The sequence below is a fragment of the Hippichthys cyanospilos genome, chromosome 21 (assembly GCF_059441005.1).
Source record: "Hippichthys cyanospilos isolate Australia breed blue-spotted pipefish chromosome 21, RoL_Hcya_1.0, whole genome shotgun sequence".
Taxonomy (NCBI): Eukaryota; Metazoa; Chordata; class Actinopteri; order Syngnathiformes; family Syngnathidae; genus Hippichthys; species Hippichthys cyanospilos.
This window is the reverse complement of record NC_142389.1, coordinates 3,218,728-3,236,322: the sequence shown is the minus strand read 5'-3', so window position 1 is coordinate 3,236,322 and position 17,595 is coordinate 3,218,728. Positions and strand designations below refer to the sequence as shown.

The 17,595-nt window shown below is 43.9% G+C and overlaps 2 protein-coding genes across 2 annotated transcripts; one reads left to right on the top strand and one right to left on the bottom strand.

The window, feature by feature from the left end:
* Positions 1-107: 107 nt before the first annotated feature.
* Positions 108-4,607, top strand: LOC148406172 (uncharacterized). Its single transcript, XM_088404904.1, has 9 exons — positions 108-280; positions 807-981; positions 1,810-1,916; positions 2,010-2,612; positions 2,698-2,865; positions 3,278-3,476; positions 3,549-3,622; positions 4,049-4,239; positions 4,318-4,607. Exons 2-9 carry the CDS (start codon positions 809-811, stop codon positions 4,408-4,410), a joined length of 1,608 nt encoding a protein of 535 aa, XP_088261030.1. The 5' UTR covers positions 108-280; positions 807-808; the 3' UTR covers positions 4,411-4,607.
* Positions 4,608-5,008: 401 nt separating this feature from the next.
* mcm3ap (minichromosome maintenance complex component 3 associated protein) lies at positions 5,009-17,023 on the bottom strand. The gene is made up of 29 exons (XM_088404903.1): positions 16,955-17,023; positions 15,251-16,802; positions 14,742-14,989; positions 14,503-14,584; positions 14,179-14,308; positions 13,562-13,740; positions 13,343-13,482; positions 12,696-12,893; positions 12,311-12,579; positions 12,070-12,232; positions 11,821-11,978; positions 11,380-11,600; positions 11,010-11,260; positions 10,814-10,914; positions 10,595-10,726; positions 10,006-10,119; positions 9,759-9,911; positions 9,495-9,692; positions 9,356-9,424; positions 9,127-9,261; positions 8,856-9,009; positions 8,466-8,721; positions 8,290-8,387; positions 7,147-7,537; positions 6,245-6,535; positions 6,045-6,174; positions 5,779-5,955; positions 5,552-5,705; positions 5,009-5,334 (listed from the first exon to the last, which is right to left on the bottom strand). The coding sequence occupies exons 2-29, from the start codon at positions 16,737-16,739 to the stop codon at positions 5,167-5,169; spliced, it is 6,249 nt and encodes a 2,082-aa protein (XP_088261029.1). The 5' UTR covers positions 16,740-16,802; positions 16,955-17,023; the 3' UTR covers positions 5,009-5,166.
* Positions 17,024-17,595: the final 572 nt, after the last annotated feature.

The window sequence follows — 17,595 nt, the reverse complement described above, 5'->3', positions numbered from 1 at the left end:
TTTTTTTCCTTCCGGAAGTAAACGCTGTATAACTGTAATGTTGCTATTTGTTCTTGTGAACACACGGGGGCAGCATTGTTTTCAATGACAAACGAAGAAGAACAACTCGTCAAGCAAAACGTGTGTACAGTAGTTGAGTAAAAATCCAGCCAATAGAAGTTTCGAGGTTTATATCGACAGTGTTAATGTTTGTCTACCCGGAATAAATTATTGCTGGAAAAATCACACCTGGCGCACAATACATGAACCTTACCGATTTTTAGTCGGTCGCCATTTTAAGGTAAACTTTCCATGTGATAGTCTTGGTTTCTTAACCCAGCCTTTTTAGACGTCGTATTTTTGACTTGTAAATATAGTGTAATTTTAAGAGCATTTGTCCCATGATGAAATTATTATAAAACGAACGAGTGTTTTTCCAAGCTCTTTGGTGACGCTCTTCAGTGTATTTTGCAGCGCTCTTTGGAAATGTTGTTGTAGATCAAGGACCCAAACTTTTGCATACAGAAAAACAGGAAGACCTAAGGGTCACATATTTTATTTAACTTTAAAGATGCAGTGGAAATTAATACGTTTTCATTTCACAAGCCTGTATAAACCAAGAGAACCATCTAGAAAACCGAAAAAAAAATCTCAAGTGGTTCATGGGCTTCGGTTTCCCATGACTACTTTCACTTATTAAAATTGACCAAGCAAGCAATTAAATATTCTGATCATGAAAAACCGGTGTATCGAAGAGGCTATTTTCTCTCCACATATAAAAGTTGTAAAATTGAGTGATGTAATAACCATACCGTTGCATGTTTTAGCGATGATGGAAGAAGACGAGAAGGAAATGACCAAAGAAGAGCTCAAGATTTGGATTTCACAGACTCTGCAAAAAATGGATTTGACTCATCCTGATGTAAAGGAGCAATGCAATCTTTTGAAGTCTCTACTGGAAAAGTGGGGAAAAAAAGCTGACCTACTCCTGAAACTTGGCAAGTGAGTGGCCTGAAATGATGCACGTGCATATACATATATTTTGACTCATAAATTGGAGCAGCAGTCACTTCCAGAACCAAAAAGTTTTTGAATCATCTTCAGGTGCATCAATTAATCGGCGAATACTTCACAGCTGTAAATACTATGTATATTGTTCTTCACAAACGTGTTAACCAAGGTTGTACCACATTCTTTTCATTAAAAGAAGCAAGCAGACCAAACCCACGTCCGAATCCATCCGCGTTCACAAACAGGAGCATTAAGATGAGATTAATTCTGTATTAAGATTTCCTCAAGTGCTTCATTTGCTATTGTTTACTCACCTTTGTTATCTTATTTTGAAATGTCTGCTTTTAATGTGGAAAGCCGCTCTGTGTTTCCCGTTTACGTTCTCCGCTCGTCGTTTAGATTTTAGTGGCGTTAGAGGCCATCTTGGTTTCACGAAAACAATTAGCATACTGATCCAACGTTTGAGTCCATCCTTGTTCACACGTAAGGCCATTAAGATGCTTTGATTGTCTGTTAAGAATTCTTCAAGCGCTTTATTTTTTAATGTTCAGTTATAGCTTACTTTGAACAATTTTATTTTTAATCTGGAATGTCGCACTGTGTTTCCGTTTCCTGTTTTTACCTTCTCAAAATTGATTGGCTGTCTCACTTCACGTTTGATGTCCCGTCACACCAAACACGTCCTCTAGATGTCGCCCAATCACGCTAACTTCATTGACTGCCAATCAAATTAATCAAATTTCATGTTTTTTTTTTTTTAATGCTTCAAATTTTTTGACTTGATCTGTTTTCCTTCTTTGGTACGTGGATGTCTTGCAGCTCAGCGGCAGCATATGAAGCCATTGTGAAGGAACACTATGCTCATCTGGGTTGGGAATACGAAGACACAGATTCGGATGATGATGTCATAGAAATCAAAAGTGACGGTACGTGAATTTATGAATTCAAATCATTCCCATCAAGCGAAATTGTTCAGTCGGCCGCACTTTTTAATCGATTTATGTTCTTTGGCATCGCAGGAAGCGACCCTTCATCGCCATGTGATTCCAAGTTGGATGATTGTTGTATTTTGCCAGATAATTGCATCACTGTACCAAACAACGGTGACGGTCAAGTTTTTTTACCTAAAGAACCAAAGGTGGTCTTAACCAGACTTAACAAAAGCGAAATTGAGCATTTATCTCAAAAATATCCCGAGCACGGTCACGATATTTCAGACGACGCCGAAAACTACATCTCCGATCAAAACGAGTGGGATGACAGCGCGAACGATTCCGATTTCGTCGCGGGGCCGTCACCCAACAAAAAACGGCGCATCAAGATCAAGTGGCCGGTGAATTGCGCAAGGAATACGCCAAAGCGACGAGCGGACACCAATACGAAGAACGCAGAAGAATCGTCGCGCAGTAGAAGCCCCGTGGCAAAAGAGTCGGCGAGCGACGCCAAGACGGCGGTTCCACAAAAAGCCTCGCGTCAAAGCAACTCCGCGGGAAATAATAGCAACCCAGTCGAGAACGTTCCCGCCAACAAATCCGAGCAGGTGGCAAATAACCCGACGGGCAAGGCCAAAGAAACCGGGCCAGATGTTGGAAAAGCCGCAACCGGAATCCGGCCATCTTCTTGTGATACACCCACATTCGCCGAGTTTTTTTTTTTGTTGGTGAAATTCATTGCGCTCACCGTTTGAAATGTCGCTTTGGTTTCCAGTGGAAAATTCCGTGTGCGTGATATCCACATGCTGCCAGGCCCCCGAGGGTTCCTTCAAGGCACCCGCTAAAAAGCCAGACGCTAAGATTGAAGTTGGGATGAAGGTCTTGGCCAAGAAGATGACGATGTGTTGGCAGCATGGGAAAATCAACAAAATGGTCAAAGTTGGTAAGGGGGATGTACTTTCCCGTTTTGGATTATTAGGATTCAACTGCTTCAGCTCTCAATTTTTTTTCATTTGCTTCTTTTTGTTGAACTGTCAAGTAAGATGTGAATATACAGTATTATGAAGTTTGGAATCGCCCTCTAATTCAGTGTTCATCATTTAAAGGGACAGTGTGTGAGTGACAGTTTTCACTACGGGCAGCAGGAGGCGCTGCAGGTGCTGCATTGGTCGTTGTCAGTAGCTCTAACAAACATGGCCGCCTCCGGAGACGTGCCACCCCTCATGTAATATATTTTCATAACTAAAATATTACGCACTGTCCCTTTAAACGTTTCCTGAATTGTTATAATTCTCAGCATTATGGAGAAGTATTGACGGGATTATTTGGCAACCCATTTTTTTTTTTTTTCCCAGCCAGCGATAAGGTGAAATATTCTGTGCGGTTTCACGACAAGGCCAAGCGTCTGGTCTCGGCTCACCACCTGGCCTTCAGCACCACAGCCAAGTTGGACTACCTGTACATCGGCGCCCGAGTGGTGGTGGGACACACGGACGAAGACGTTTTCCGCTCCGGCGTTGTGGCAGAGCTGCCGAGTAGAAAGAACCAGCAGAGGTCATTTATACGCGGAAAATTTGATCAGTGGCTTGAAATGACTCTTGAATGAACGTGATTGATCGTTTTCAGGTTCCTGGTTTTTATCGACGATCGGACGGCGTTGTATGTCGGCTTACCTCATCTTCACCTGGTCTGCGCACCTTGTAAGTTTTGGGCCATTTTTGATACGAGGGACACAATTATTTTTTGTTTTCTAAGACGTAAGATGGAGTTTGCGAAGGCAATTTTCTATCGCTCATTTAATTACGCGCAAATAACACCAAATTACATTCTGCTTGGTGTCTCCGTTAGCGACAGTAATGGCTTAAAATAATTCATCATACTGTTAGCTACCTGTAATGATTTTATATTATTACTTCAACTCTTTGTGAATTTTCATCTTTTAAAATAATAAATTCTCATCAAATATGTTTTTTAATGGATAGTAGCTGACACCCTTGACTAGTGCTTATCTAATATTGATGTCATTTCCAGTCGACAAAGTGGCAAAATGGCCGCCCCCTGAGACGGTTACAGTCGTGTATGACAGAGCTGTTTTATCTGACGTTTTTTTTTTGTTTTTGCGGCAGTGGAGAATCCCGAGGATGATATCAACAACACTTGCCACAGGGAATTTGTAAAGAGTTATGTAAAGGCGTGGCCTTGCCCTCCCCATGCCCAGTGTAAAGCTGGACAAAGACTTAATGTGGAGCACAATGGCGTTCAAAAGAACTGCGTGGTTCAGTTGGTGGACTGCAGTCTGATGCAGGTCTTATTTCTGGTCAGTATTGTTCAAAGTTTTTCCGTCCGTGCAGTTTTTTGTTTTTTAGTCCCCGTAATCTTTTCGCGTCATCTTTAGGAAAGTCAACACGAGGAATGGCTCTACATGGGCTCGTGGCGCTTGGAGTACATGGCCAAAATGAAGGAGTTGCAAATGAGCTCTTCAAGTTGAAGCGATGGAAGCCAATGAACTTTCGCTGGGCCAACAGCACGTTTAACAAATTAAGTATTAAACATGCATATGAATGCACTGTACTGTCGACCCTTAAATAGCTGCGGTTCGGCACCTGCACATTCAAATACACCCCCCCCCCCCTTTTTTTGTTTCTTAAAAATATATGCCGATTTAGATTAAATGAATGAAATGTGTTTTGGGAAGATTTATTTGAAAGTTGCCGCTTGATCGCGTGCTTCGATTGTTTTGCTGGACAAGATGGTCACCGTTTTTAGATTTCAAAAAAAGTCTAGTTTCCTCATTTTCTTCATGAGTCATTTGAGAGCCGAGTTTCGTTTCCGAAGACTCGCTGCAGTATCGGCAATGGCAAAAACGTAATTTCCCTCATTTGTTCAAACGGACTCTTTTACTTTTAATACCACTTACTTACATGTGCCATAAACGCAACAGTATATCATTCAATATAAGATGCATGAATGCATCTAAAAGTACTGTTATTTCATCTTTTTAACTAAGACTTAAGTCGGGGGAAGAACTTATAATCGCGTCTGAACGTTTCAACTGTTGGTTGGGCTTCATTTCACCATCACGACTGTATTGTGCTTTTCGTTTAATATTTGCTCAAAATTGACAACGGTATAAGACAAAGGTAAAATAAGTCACAACCTTCAATGCGCAAACATGACCAAATAATGATAAATCACACACACTAGTCTGTAGAAAACTGTCAGATTAAAAAAAAAAAAAAAAATCTCAGTCTTCAACAATGCTCATCATTGCGCTGAGTTTGAGTTTGCAGGCCAATTCTTCCTCTTTGCTTGCTTGAAGCTGCTGCCGAATGTCCCTCAGTCGCTCAGTCAGTGACAAACGACTCCCGTGGCTCCGTTTGTCTTTCTTGAGCGGCTCCGGGTGCTGCGCTTCCTGGAAACACAATCAGAAATTCTTTAGCATAAAGGACGTTGCACCGAGTCGGCCGAGTAGGCGGCAACATTTCAATTAGTTACAACGTTGACACCTTTTACTTCTCGGTACCATAAATGCTATTTTTATAAAGAAATAAAACTACCAATGCGCCAAATGTAATTTATCTGCATATACTGAGCTGTAAATTGTAAAAAATATGATCTAGATGTCCCACCTTTGTGGAAGGGGCATTCAAAGGCTTGGCTGATGGTCCGAGATTGAGGACCGTTGGCACGGAGAGCAGAATGGACGATGGGATTAGAAGCGGTGTGGACCAGTTGTCCATACGGTCGCCCCCTTCTAGCCAGTGCTGGAGCTGCTGCGTGGTTCTGCAAGCATACACGGCTAGTTAGCTAGGGTCATCTGTATACCTGAAAATCGTGATTTGCGCAGGAGCCCGACCTTCTGCTTTCGGCCTTCTCCTCCTCCAAAGTCTGGAACACCTTATGGGTGAGAACCTCTACTGCTGTGGGGTTGTGGGAGATATCCACAGGTGCGTCCCGGGCCTCCAGCATGCTGGGGAACAACTTCTGTGCAATGCTCAGGTTTTGGGGTGTAGTGCAGGTAGCTGAACTTGTCCTTTAGGAAAACAAAAAGGTCCATAAGAAAGTCAGGTAGACTGCTTTTTCATTATAATAACGTGACATATTGCGCTCATAATTTTTTACCCTTGGCCGTCTCTCTGTTTCTCCCTATGGGTCATCCCGACGGCTTCTATCCATTCCTCAGGTGGGTGGAAGCCCTCTAATGACTCGCTGAGATAGTACACCAGGATTTCCCCATCCGCAGTCACCGCATCTTCTCAAAATAAATAAGCGCATGAGCCGATGACATCACCACGAAGGGACAACAAATGGAGCGCTCCCACCTTGAGAGACGGGCGGTCCAGGCAACTGCCAGTCTTTCAGTTTGTGGTCAATGCAGATGAGCAGCACGTCGACCCAAGGGATGTCACTAAAAGCCGGACAGGCGGCGTCGGGCGTATCGTCCCAAAAGTTCAAGCTTTGCTTGGAAGCCAAAGTTCTCCTTTGGTGGCATTTGATTCGGACCCGCTCCAGAAGGTTTTGCAGGCGGGACATGATGAGGGGCTGACTGCCATGCGTCGCTTGGATCTGATCGGCGTAGCCATAGATGGCTGCGCAAAGCTCGGACCAGGTGTCTAGAGGAAAAAAATGAACACCCCCCCTCACAATTTTACTTCAATTTGTGTGAATTTCACAAAAACACTATTACAAGTCATCATCACTATCTGACACGCCAAATAGCCCCTCCCATTTAACTCCCGGACGCCCTCTCCTTCCTGCTCGTCATTTGCGCAAACATCGTCGTTACTCTTCCACGAGCAGTCATCTTGGGACTCGTCCCAATTTGTTTGAAATGGTGGTCTTCGGAGACGATTCGCTGATCATCTTACTTGGGATTTTCTTAACCCCTCACCTGCCGACATTCATGCCAGCTTGTTCAAGCAAACGTCCAAGTCAATACGTCTTTCCTTTCGATAAAATGACCTACGCAGCCTCACTGTTGACAACAAAGAGACAATTAGGCGGCGCTGGACGAAAGCGGAGTTGTTCTGTGCAAACGCTCCAAAACAGATGCATACTACATCGAATTTGAGGTATATATAATCAAAAGCCTTATGAATGACATGATGGTACTTATTTCGTATTTGGATTGATGTTATTCGTGTTATTAATGTTTGTGTGTACTTGCACTCAGAGAATAACGGTTTAACTTTCCAACCGCGGCGTTGTTGACTTGCACATTTACCTGAGCATCCAAGTTGCCTCCATTGCGGTAGCCGCAAGCTCAGGATGGCTTTACGCAACCATGCCAGGTGTGGGCCGGTGTTCCAGGCCAGATGCGGAACAAACTCGCCGTTATCCGGCATGCAGAACTCTCCGGGCGGCCATGAGATTTTGGAGAGTTCCTCCGACGTCACTTTATCGGCAACGTGGCCGATGACGGCGTTGTACAGCTGGACGATGGCGGCGGGATGCTGCGGCGGGAGGGCGGCGGCGGCTCGCTCCTGGCAGTGAGCGAAAACCCTGCGGCTAAACTCGCGGCTCAGGCTGGCCTCGATAAGCTGCACCAGAGTGTGGCAGGTGAGTGAGGTGTGCGGGGGTGCGCGAGGCAGCAGCCAACGCATGGCACAGCTGAGCTAAAAACACAGCAGAAGAAGAGCGATTCATGACAATGGACGCAGAAAAAAATAAACACTTGCTACTCCTCTAGTTATGAAAGAAAAACTTCAACTGAAATCATTTTTACAAAATGGAATGAAACTCCATCAATCACAGACATATTCCTATGTTTTCCTATTATTTTTCAAGTCTTATTCGAAAAGAGGCTGGAAGAAATTAAGACATGTTTTTCAATTGTGCCTCAACAGAATTATATTGAAGGAATGAAGTCATGAATATGGATGGAAAAAAATGATGGAACCCCAAGAAAGGCCCGACAATAATTTGACCCCGGGGGCATGGCGAACCGAGGTATGTCCTTTAGTAGTCACCATGACACAGAGTGGGTTTGTTTGTTTTTTAGTTATAGAATTGATTGTTGAACATTTTATTGCTTCTGAATCAGTAATTGAGAATCTTGTATCTAATGTGAATTTGTCTTGCACACCTCTAATATACATGTATATTTACGAGTTTACTTTCATGTATACTTATGAGATTGTGTCTTGGCTTTAAGAAAAACAATAGAGAGGTAGGGGGAAGTGCCCAGATAAAATCATCATTGACAACCATGATAATAGACATATATACTGTTAAATACCTGTCGATATAATTTTTGTATCAACCTAAAGCAATACTGCAAATGGCGCCAGAGAATAACTGACAATAAGAGCTATGAAAATAAGAAGGCAATGTCCTGAGTGGTGACGAGCCAACAGATGTGAATTACCTGTTTGGATCCCTGCATATCATTTGTGGTTTCTGGTATGAACAACAAGGTGTATTCCGATATGAGGCCGTCTTTGACTAGCGTAGGCAGCATCAGTTCTGGAAGGTCACCAAAACAAAAAAAGCTTCGTCAGCAACTTTTCCCTCACACACCACCCAAAAACGTCAATCCGTTACCTTCTTCGAGTTTCTGAGTGTTGCAAATGCCGCAGTCGGGGCCTGGCACCAGAATGACTAGGGGCAGCGGGCAGTTCCAGGTGTTGGCTTGCTGCAACTGTTTGAGCTGAAGCAGGGCCGAGAGAAGCGGGACGTCCTGCTCCGCCTCACAGAAGGGCAGCGCGGGAAGCAACATAATCAGTGCTCCCGCCCCCTGCAGCTCACAGCACTCCTCCATCTTACACAAGCCATCTTCTGTCAGCGGTCCCCTGGACACCTGCAAAATGGCCCAAAAAGGTCACAGTGTGCAATCATATTGGAACGAAGCAACGGAAAAGATCCCGCCCCATCAGGTAGAATATATTCAGAATCAGTGGTGTATAAATCCAACAAAATCACCGATGTACAGACCTTGATGCTGACATGGACTTTATGGGTACGATGTCCATGCTCTCTGATCGTGTTGGACAGGTGGAGGCTCTGCAGCGTGCCATCCCGCTGTTCCTCTATGAACTTTGAATCCTGGCTGCCAGCAAGCTTCGCTTCCAGCCAATCGGACAGGATCCTGGACAGGATAAAAAGCCACTAGGCATCGGTTCAACCATTTCACTTTAAAGGTATAATTCAGCTCCTTAAACACCTAGAAGGGACCCCCCCCCCCAAAAAAAAACAACCTGCACACCTGTCTGCCAGGCTGGCTACACTCTCATGGTCGCTGGGTAATAAAACAATAGCTTTCCAGAAGATCCTATCGGGCGGATTGTGGAGATTCTCCACCACCAGTGCAGGCAAGTCGAGTGGGGCCCACACCAACTCACTGGGAGACAAAAAAGTATTGAGTGATCAAAGCAACATTTGTTTCATCGAAGCAAAGAACCATGAGATAGCAGGCAAATGAGTTTAGGACTTACTCAAGAAGCTGCTGATAGTAGTATTGGACTCTCATTTGGTGGATAGCCAAATGTCTCATTTTCAACACCCTGAAGACAGCAACAGACCAATGGAGCAATGGAGTGGGTTACTTATGATCCGAGCCGAAAAAGGAATTACCTTGTGCTGGACAACGATAGCCTTCCCGCATTTCCCAGGTTTACAATTCCGCGGGTAAGATCCTCAATGGACTGCTGTGCCGGAGCACTCGGAGCCAGCGCCTTCAATTTGAAGCGGGGGTCCACGAAACAAGGAGCTGCTGGGAAGCCCCTCATTTGTCTCTTCAACTGCCGCCGCACCGCCACCACGTCGCGCCACCTGGTTGGACGGACGAGAAAACGATATATATCCTCACCCTTATCACATACATTTTTTTTTCTTTACCTTTTGATGTATTTGCGAGCGCGATGCAGCTCAGCCGCAAGAATTTCCTCGACCAGCGCGGCGATGTCTGTTGCCAAAGTCTCCTCAATTAGACTAGCGCAGACTTCTTGAGAACATTTAGCAACGCATCGGGCTTTCTCGTCCACTGCTTGCCTGAAAAACATTGAATAGGGTTAAGATCAAATAAATGCACCGTGAATCCTAAATAACATAAGTTCAAAAATATCTGATAAACACTGAGCCTTACTGGAACACCGCGGCGGCCGTCTCCTTGACGGTCTCGTCTAACACTTCTCGCATGATATCGGTGAATAGAGACAGTCGGAACTTGGCCAAAAAGTCCTCGTGCTCCTGTATCCGCCTAGAATAGAGAGCACCATCAGTTGGATTTCTATATGGTCACTGCACATAGGGCGATATCAGACTCTGACAGTGTGATAATCTTGAGCAAAAATAGCACTGGATTGGAATTACAGCTCCAAAATATAGCCTTTAAAAATCTTTGTTGCTAAATAGCCATTTTTTAACATTATAATTTTGATGTTGTAATTTTAAACCAAAAATATGAGCACTTATTGTAAAATAACTACCTGTATAAATCTACTTCATAACAATATCTTAAAAAAATGATTGGATTGAAAGTAGTAGTTTCAAATCAATCATTCTACGCGCATCAATTAATAGTCCAATGTGGATTCTGTCGTTTAATGTTGACGAGACAAACACGCTGGCTGTCTCGCTCTCGTAACGTCATCCGCTCCTTTTCGAAAACCCAACATTTCCCAGACGGCAGACTTCATTTGGTTGGGATTGAAATGAGGCAATACTAAACAAACCTTGCTTCCTCAATCTTGCGTTTCTCCTCCGCGGCACGCTCTTGCTCCAGATGGATCTCCGTAGAAGACATTTCTTGTAGAATTTCTTCTAAAACCTCATTAAGTATGCACTCAGTCTGCAAACTGCTTTCACTGAAAATATAACATTGACAAAACATCAATTCACCAGCACAATAATAATAAAAAAAAAAGTAGGCATGACAAAACATTCAGACTTACACAAGAGCTGCAGTGGCATAACTGGCTCCATCGGCAGCTATCTCTCTTGCAGATGTCCCAACCATTTCAGCAATCAAAGAGTCCACTTCAGCCATAATATCCTGGAGGTATTAAAATTGCACCACACGGCATGTTAAACTAAAAAAGTCAATCTTGCAGTAAAACAAAGTACCGGTACGCGAAAGGTATTTCCCACCTCATCTCTGAAAACCGGCTGAGGATTCGGTGCAGGTGATGGTGCTTTGACGGGCTGTGAAATAGGCTGGAGAAGCTGCGGGGCTTCGGCTCGGTGGGCGGGAATTTGAAAGGGATCGCTGGACTCCGCCTTCTCCGGAGGTGTCGCTCGCAGCCCAAAAACAGCGGGGACGTCAGGGTGCCTTAGTGGGGAAACCTGTGTTTGCAACTGGACCGCAGGCAGAGCCTTAACCTCCATTTTCGCAGCAGCAGCTTAAAAAAGAAAAAAACAAGGTTGATGAGATGTTCCGAGAGGAAAAAAGTTCATCTAAAGGACAAAGAGGGTGCTTTCCAGACCTTGAAATCAATGGTTGCAATGAGCGTGACAATACCTTTGAACTGATTGGGTGCAAGCTCAGCCAGAGGGCCTTCTCCTCTATACTTGTTCTGGGAGTCAAAGGCGCAAACAGGTATATGCTGAGGAGCATTGGGGAGAGGACCACCGTTCACAACTTCCCCAGTCAACGTTGTTTTTTTAGCCAGAATGACCGCCGACTTCTTTTGGAATAGAAACTCCGGCTCCTGATAGGCTATCCGATTCAGATCAACAAATCTGTGGACGAAAAGCCGAACGTCGGTAAAGTACAGCACTTGAATTAAATCTCTGGTCATCATCAATTACCAACATCGCTGCAAAATATTTATGGATTAGAATAGATGGTGAACAAAAAACCAAGACCAAGGGTTCTAGTGTGGCCAGGCATGGAAAATTCCGTGGTCAAAATTCAAATGTTCTTTACAGCCGTTGTAAATTTACAAAGGCTAAAACTCACCCTTCATTGACGTTGAGGCTGTACTGTTGGATAAAATCAGTTGCTTCTTTTGCACTGCAGAACATCAACATCCGAGCGATGTCCTCCACTGGAAAAGCAGTTGACCGTGTACCCACAGAGTGAGCAATGTTTAAGGTCTTCAACGCTTTTGCTCTGACCTGCACAGACAATATGTATTACGTGCGGATGTTGCAAAAATGAACGGTTACCAAAGTCAATAAATGAAAGATGTTTTTTTTCCCCCCTTACCTGATTAAAATATCTGTGAAGGAGGCAACTAGCCAAGTAAGATGCTTTTTTCACCAGCTTGAAAAAACGCACAAAGTTGTTGCTGTTGAGAGCGGCAAAGGCCTGCACTGCAAAGTGCACTTGGGGAGAGTTGCGCACTTCATCACGAAACTGTTGGACTTCACTGTAGAGACGAGATGAAAAATATTATTCAATATATGGTACAGTATGCATACTCCCAAGTGTGATTTTGCATGCTGACCGTAGGATGTCTCCGTCATTGAGCTTGAGGAGGACACTGTACTGGCGAAACTCGGCCTCGCGAGGGCAGTAGATTTGACGGTCCTTCAGGTCTTCATACATTTCTTTCAGGCTTTGCAGGCACTTGGTCAAGTTCTCGTTGTTGATCTTGACGTCAAAAACGGACATTGGCTCTTCGCAGAGGTGGTGGGCGCAATGTAAGTGGAAGCGAGTGCACTTCTCTATCAGGGAGACAGTGTGTGGGCAGCACAGATGCTGCTGGATGATGTCCTATGGTAATAAAGAAGAATAGGCCCGTTTTATTTAAGGGGAAAATTTGAGGCTTCAGATATTATAGAACCATTTCAGTATTTGTCAAGAGTCAACCGATCCGACTCAATTCCTACCTTTCGGATGCCGCGAGTTCTGTTCCAGACAAAATCGTACCAATCCCGCAAACTGTCATGACCCTGGTCCATGATGCATGTGACCAGATAGTCCATGGTCATGCTGAGTACCTGCAAGGGGCGTAACTCATGGGGAAGGGGCTCCTCCTGGTCAGCTGACGAACGGCTGTACTCTTTTATGGCTGCTGCGTGATCCACCTGAACGTGGCAATTGGAATACATCATTCACAAGCCATTTTCTAACATGACGATGCATTCATTAAATACCGATAGCACGAATATCGCAATCTCATAAACGTCAAACAGATTCAAGGTTATACAAAAGAATTTAACAAGAAGGATTTCTTTAACTATTATGTAACACTTCAGCTTACCTAAGGAGATGTTTTAAATTTCACGCTTAACACAGGGCAACTTAATTTCACGCTCGATCGATAGTTAAAAAAACATAATAGTTTGCCCAAAACTGAAAATGAGAAACATTTGGTGGAAAACCAAAACACCAGATTTGTTCTTATTTTGATTCTCTTTTTTCTCATATGTCTCAGATTTTCCAACAAATCAGTTTGAGCGTACACTATGATGAGCATTGTACGCACTAACGTTTTACTACAAATCCACTCGTAATATAAAAATGCAAAGATTACCATTTCTGTGTTGGGGAGGACTTCATATATGCTGAGTTGATTTCTTGTTTCCCTCATATATCTCTCCTTCTCTGGACACATGTCAGGACACGTTCCCACAAAAACCTTAGAGAGGTCCATGTCTGTACTTTTGGCTCGACCTGGTGAGCATAAACAAGGGCTTGAGGAAAGAGGCAAACAAGCTAACAACAATAGATTGGTGAAGAACGAAAGCCATACCCTGCCGCAGAATTTTGTCCCTCTGCTCGAGAAGGCGGTACTTGTCCTCTGATGTCTCAGCCACAATGCCAATGAGGGGGGCAAGGCATTCAGAGCTCTGAGTTTTTGTGACGTTGTCCTTTTGAAGTTCCGAGTCAAACTGGAGAGATTTGCTTATAGGTGATTTCTTCACTGGGGAGCTATCAGACACACAAAATATCTGATAAATTATGGTTATAGTTTAAGAACTTACGACCCTGAGACTTCCATCTACGGGGAGGAGAACCAGCCAAGGGTAACCTTTGACTGAACTCACACCAGTCGTACCTTGGGTAAACCAAGCATAGGATAATATCCTAAGTAAGATGATCAGCAAATCATCTCCAAAGACTTCCATTTCAAACAAATTGGACGGGTCTGAAGATGACTACTTGTGGAAGCGCAACAAGGATGTTTGCGCAAATGACAAGCGGGAAGGTGCGGACGGCCGGGAGTTAAATGGGAGCAGCTATTTAGCGTGTCAGATAGTGATGATGACTTTAAGGGCTTGTTGACAAATTCATATACAATTGTATAACTTGTGGAGGTCAACTGAAGAAGTCCTACTGTACAATAATAACATTTATAGTGGCTGTTACCTGTGGCTGAAGGCGCCGCCGAGTACGGGTCGTTTGAGAGGAGATGAAGCCTTAAAATTAGCATTGTCCTGATTCCTGGCCTCATCTATCTCTTTTTCTGCCATGGATCTTCTGCTTTTATCCCCTGGACCTGATACATCGTAGTAATTGATAAAATCATTTCAGGATAAAAAGAGAAGAATAAAAAAACATAAGTGACATGCAGCAAAATATTCACTTAAAATTGCGAGTTTAGTGACCCCTGCTCTAAAAATTGTAAAGCATATATTTCAACTGCCTCTTAAATAAAGGCGCAAACACATTATAATGCGGTTTGACTCTCACTTTGCTTCTTTCGCTGCCACAAAATAAGAAGCTCGTGCTCATGCAGGACTTTCCCTTTCTTCTTTGCCTTGGCTGCAGATGCCTGTAAGAAATACGTACATATTAGGGAAATAATTACGATTATTAATTAAATAAATTATGAATTTTCACTGAACGTTGCGCACATATACAGGAAAATCATCTGCGGTAAGCCACCCATTGTCAATTGCAATAATTTGCACAAAATATTTTTTACTCACATGGCTGTCGAAATGCACGAAAGCTGATTTCTTAGCAGGCCGGCAGAAGATCTTGCAGACTTTTCCGAAGCGCGAAAAATGCTTCTCAATGATTTCCCTTTTGTTGAGGGCCGGGGGGACATTCCTGCACTGAATGACAGTGCAGTCAGTAGGAGATGTCCCGCTAAGGCTGTCTAAGCTCTCGCTTCGTTCGACAGTTCTCAGTGGCGTCTTGGGTTCATCCGACAGTTCTTGGAGTTGTGGTAATTCTAGGATAAGATAAGCAGGGAGTAATTGACAGAGGGCATTTGAAAAACAAAAATATTCACATAATTAAAGACAACCAAAACATGAATTGCAGTCAGATAATTGCACTAATGTGAAATGACTCACAAGTTGTAGTTATCACCCTATGATAATTTGCTTTGAACTACAAATATTAATAGCAAGTGAAAGAGAAGAAAAAAAAATGTCTTAACAATAATATATATCCCTAAGGCCCCACGTGCGTAATGTATGTAAAGTCTCACCTGACTGTTCAGCTTTTTCCAGTACCTCAGGACTCAGGGATTGAACCGCAGTTGCAGTTATGTGTTCATGCAGCACTAGCGAACTGTCGCCCGTCAACTCCTCGAGCTGCGCTTTTGTCTGCAGAGGTTCCTGTGCTTCTTGTCGAACTGGATTGGCCGAAGCTTTTCGCAGTCCACTTAGCGCTCTGCTAAATAATCCTGCTGGGGCACGAGTCCTCGTCAGCGGCCTTTTTGGGGGCTGTCTTGGTGAAGCGGTATCTGTTGTTTGGTCCTCCTCTGTACTAGCTTCTGGCGCAGTGTTGAAAAGAGCCGTTTCAGGTTCTTCTTTACGTTTCATACCTTTTCTGAATTGTGCAAAAACATTTGTGTCGAACTCCTGGGTTGTTGTATTGTCCAGAGTAGGTTCTGTTTTGAATTTGCTATCACCAAAAGCGGAAGGTTGAACAATATTGGTTCCTCCGAAAAGTTGTGCCGTTTGTGGTTGAAGAGTTTTGGTTGAAAAACTAAAAGTGGATGGTGTTTTCGGCTGAGTGATTGGTGCAGTTGTGTTGGAACTAGAAGGTGCAGCAGGCTGGGAAAAGGTGAACTGCAGAGCGCTGGGGCCACTGTTAGTGACAGTTGTTAGCGGGTTGTTTTGAACCGGAAGGGATGGAGCAGCAGCAGGTTGAGAGAAACTAAAGCCTAGAGAGCCAGACTTTGCCCCGGAGAAGCCGATGGCAGTGCTGCTAGTACCAGCTGTAGACGTCGTCTTTTCTGTGGCGTTGCCAAAATGTAAGATGGACAGCGATTTGGTTTGGGGGTTAGTGAGTTCAGGACCGCCACTGTAGATGGGTTTAAAAAGAACTTCACTGGATGGTTTAAAACTGAATTCAGATCCAAATCCTCTGCTCTGGGTCTGAGTGGCACCAAACACACTACTGGAAGCAGTGGTGCCTGGTGGTTGTCCAAATACGGATTGTCCAAACCCCATCTGCTTAGGTGGCCCTAATGAAGCCGTAGAAGTCGGTTGGGTGTTTCCAAATCCTGTAGCCTGCTGCCCAAAGCCTGAGAGCTTTTGTCCAAAACCTGATGAAATTTGTCCAAAATTCGATTCCTGGCCAAATGCAGAATGCTGTCCAAATGCTGGCGTTTGTCCAAAAACTGAACCCTGACTTGGTCCACTAACAGAACCAAAAGATGGTCGAGTATTGCTACCAAAGCCAGAGTTGCTTGCACCCACCGCAGGCTGACTAAAAGCCGGAGTGTGGCTGGGGAGTGATGAGGTTTGTGGTGATTGCTGTCCAAATGAATGCCCCTGTCCAAACATGGTATTCCCGGGCAGTTTCGAGGCTGACGGTAGACCAAACGCCGATGGTTGAAAAATGCCCACATTCTGAGGAGGACTGCTGTGGTTTGGCTGTCCAAATGATTGGAACAAACTAGCGTTACTGTTGCCAGTCGTGCGGAAAGATCCACTTTGTGGACTTCCAAATGGATTAGACGGATTCATGCCGCGAGGAATAGTGGCCCTTCAAAAGTCCAGTCTTCTAAAGGACAAGAACCCACTTCGCTCCTAACAAAAACAAACAGAACACAAAGTTCCGAATTAAGCTAAGCTAGCATGAGTCATTCGACAAATAAATTATTTAGCAAATGCCGCGCGGCGCATCACTGATTTCCATTTCTAATACTGTGGAACTATATGAAATAAAAAAAACTACTCACCACGCCGCATAAGTATTTTGAACATATTCCCAAGTGAAGACGTTACAAGTTCTCGAAGCACAAAAACAAGCTGCACATCCGGTTCCGGTCTTAAGGTGCATTCATGACTACCTGGAAATCGGATACATTCACATCCAGGCGTGAGATAGGCAAAACATAAACGTTTCTGACGACGTTAAAGTGACGCTGTGTAAGATTTAGACCGTTGCAAATAAACGTGTTCTTATGAGCAATGTTTAAGATAAAATGTACTCGTAGGTCTAGTTATGTTTAAATCTTATTACATGGAGGATGGCACGCCTCTGGCGGTCGCAATGTCTGTTATAGCTACGGACAGGAGGTGGAGCGTTTATTGCTGCATTTACCGTAATGCCTCTAAAGCGCCCCCAGGCACATGCGAATATTTTCTCGTACTGTACTCCACTTGAAGTTGGCATCAAAGCTTCAGCTTTGATTTGTTGTTTCAATCCACCTTAAAAAAAACGCAATTGCGCTTTCTTACATTTAGAAGGCAATGTGCCATGTTTGCACGACCGAGGCCTCTTCTTTTTTCACTTTTCGATAGTTAGGAGATTTATACTTCTAGCCATAACAACAAAATGGCGTTGGGTTTCTCACGTTACACTCTGCCAGCTGTCAAT

What these genes read in the sequence shown, in the direction of transcription:
- mcm3ap (XM_088404903.1), bottom strand. Translation starts at nt 16,739, where the DNA reads ATGAATCCGTCTAATCCATTTGGAAGTCCACAAAGTGGATCTTTCCGC. An exon ending in AATGACGGAGACATCCTACG is followed by an intron (nt 12,233 to 12,310) that starts GTCAGCATGCAA and finishes TCGTCTCTACAG; the next exon opens with TGAAGTCCAACAGTTTCGTG. An exon ending in TGGACCGCCCGTCTCTCAAG is followed by an intron (nt 6,175 to 6,244) that starts GTGGGAGCGCTC and finishes TATTTTGAGAAG; the next exon opens with ATGCGGTGACTGCGGATGGG.
- LOC148406172 (XM_088404904.1), top strand. Translation starts at nt 809, where the DNA reads ATGATGGAAGAAGACGAGAAGGAAATGACCAAAGAAGAGCTCAAGATT. An exon ending in CATAGAAATCAAAAGTGACG is followed by an intron (nt 1,917 to 2,009) that starts GTACGTGAATTT and finishes TTGGCATCGCAG; the next exon opens with GAAGCGACCCTTCATCGCCA. An exon ending in CGGAATCCGGCCATCTTCTT is followed by an intron (nt 2,613 to 2,697) that starts GTGATACACCCA and finishes TTTGGTTTCCAG; the next exon opens with TGGAAAATTCCGTGTGCGTG.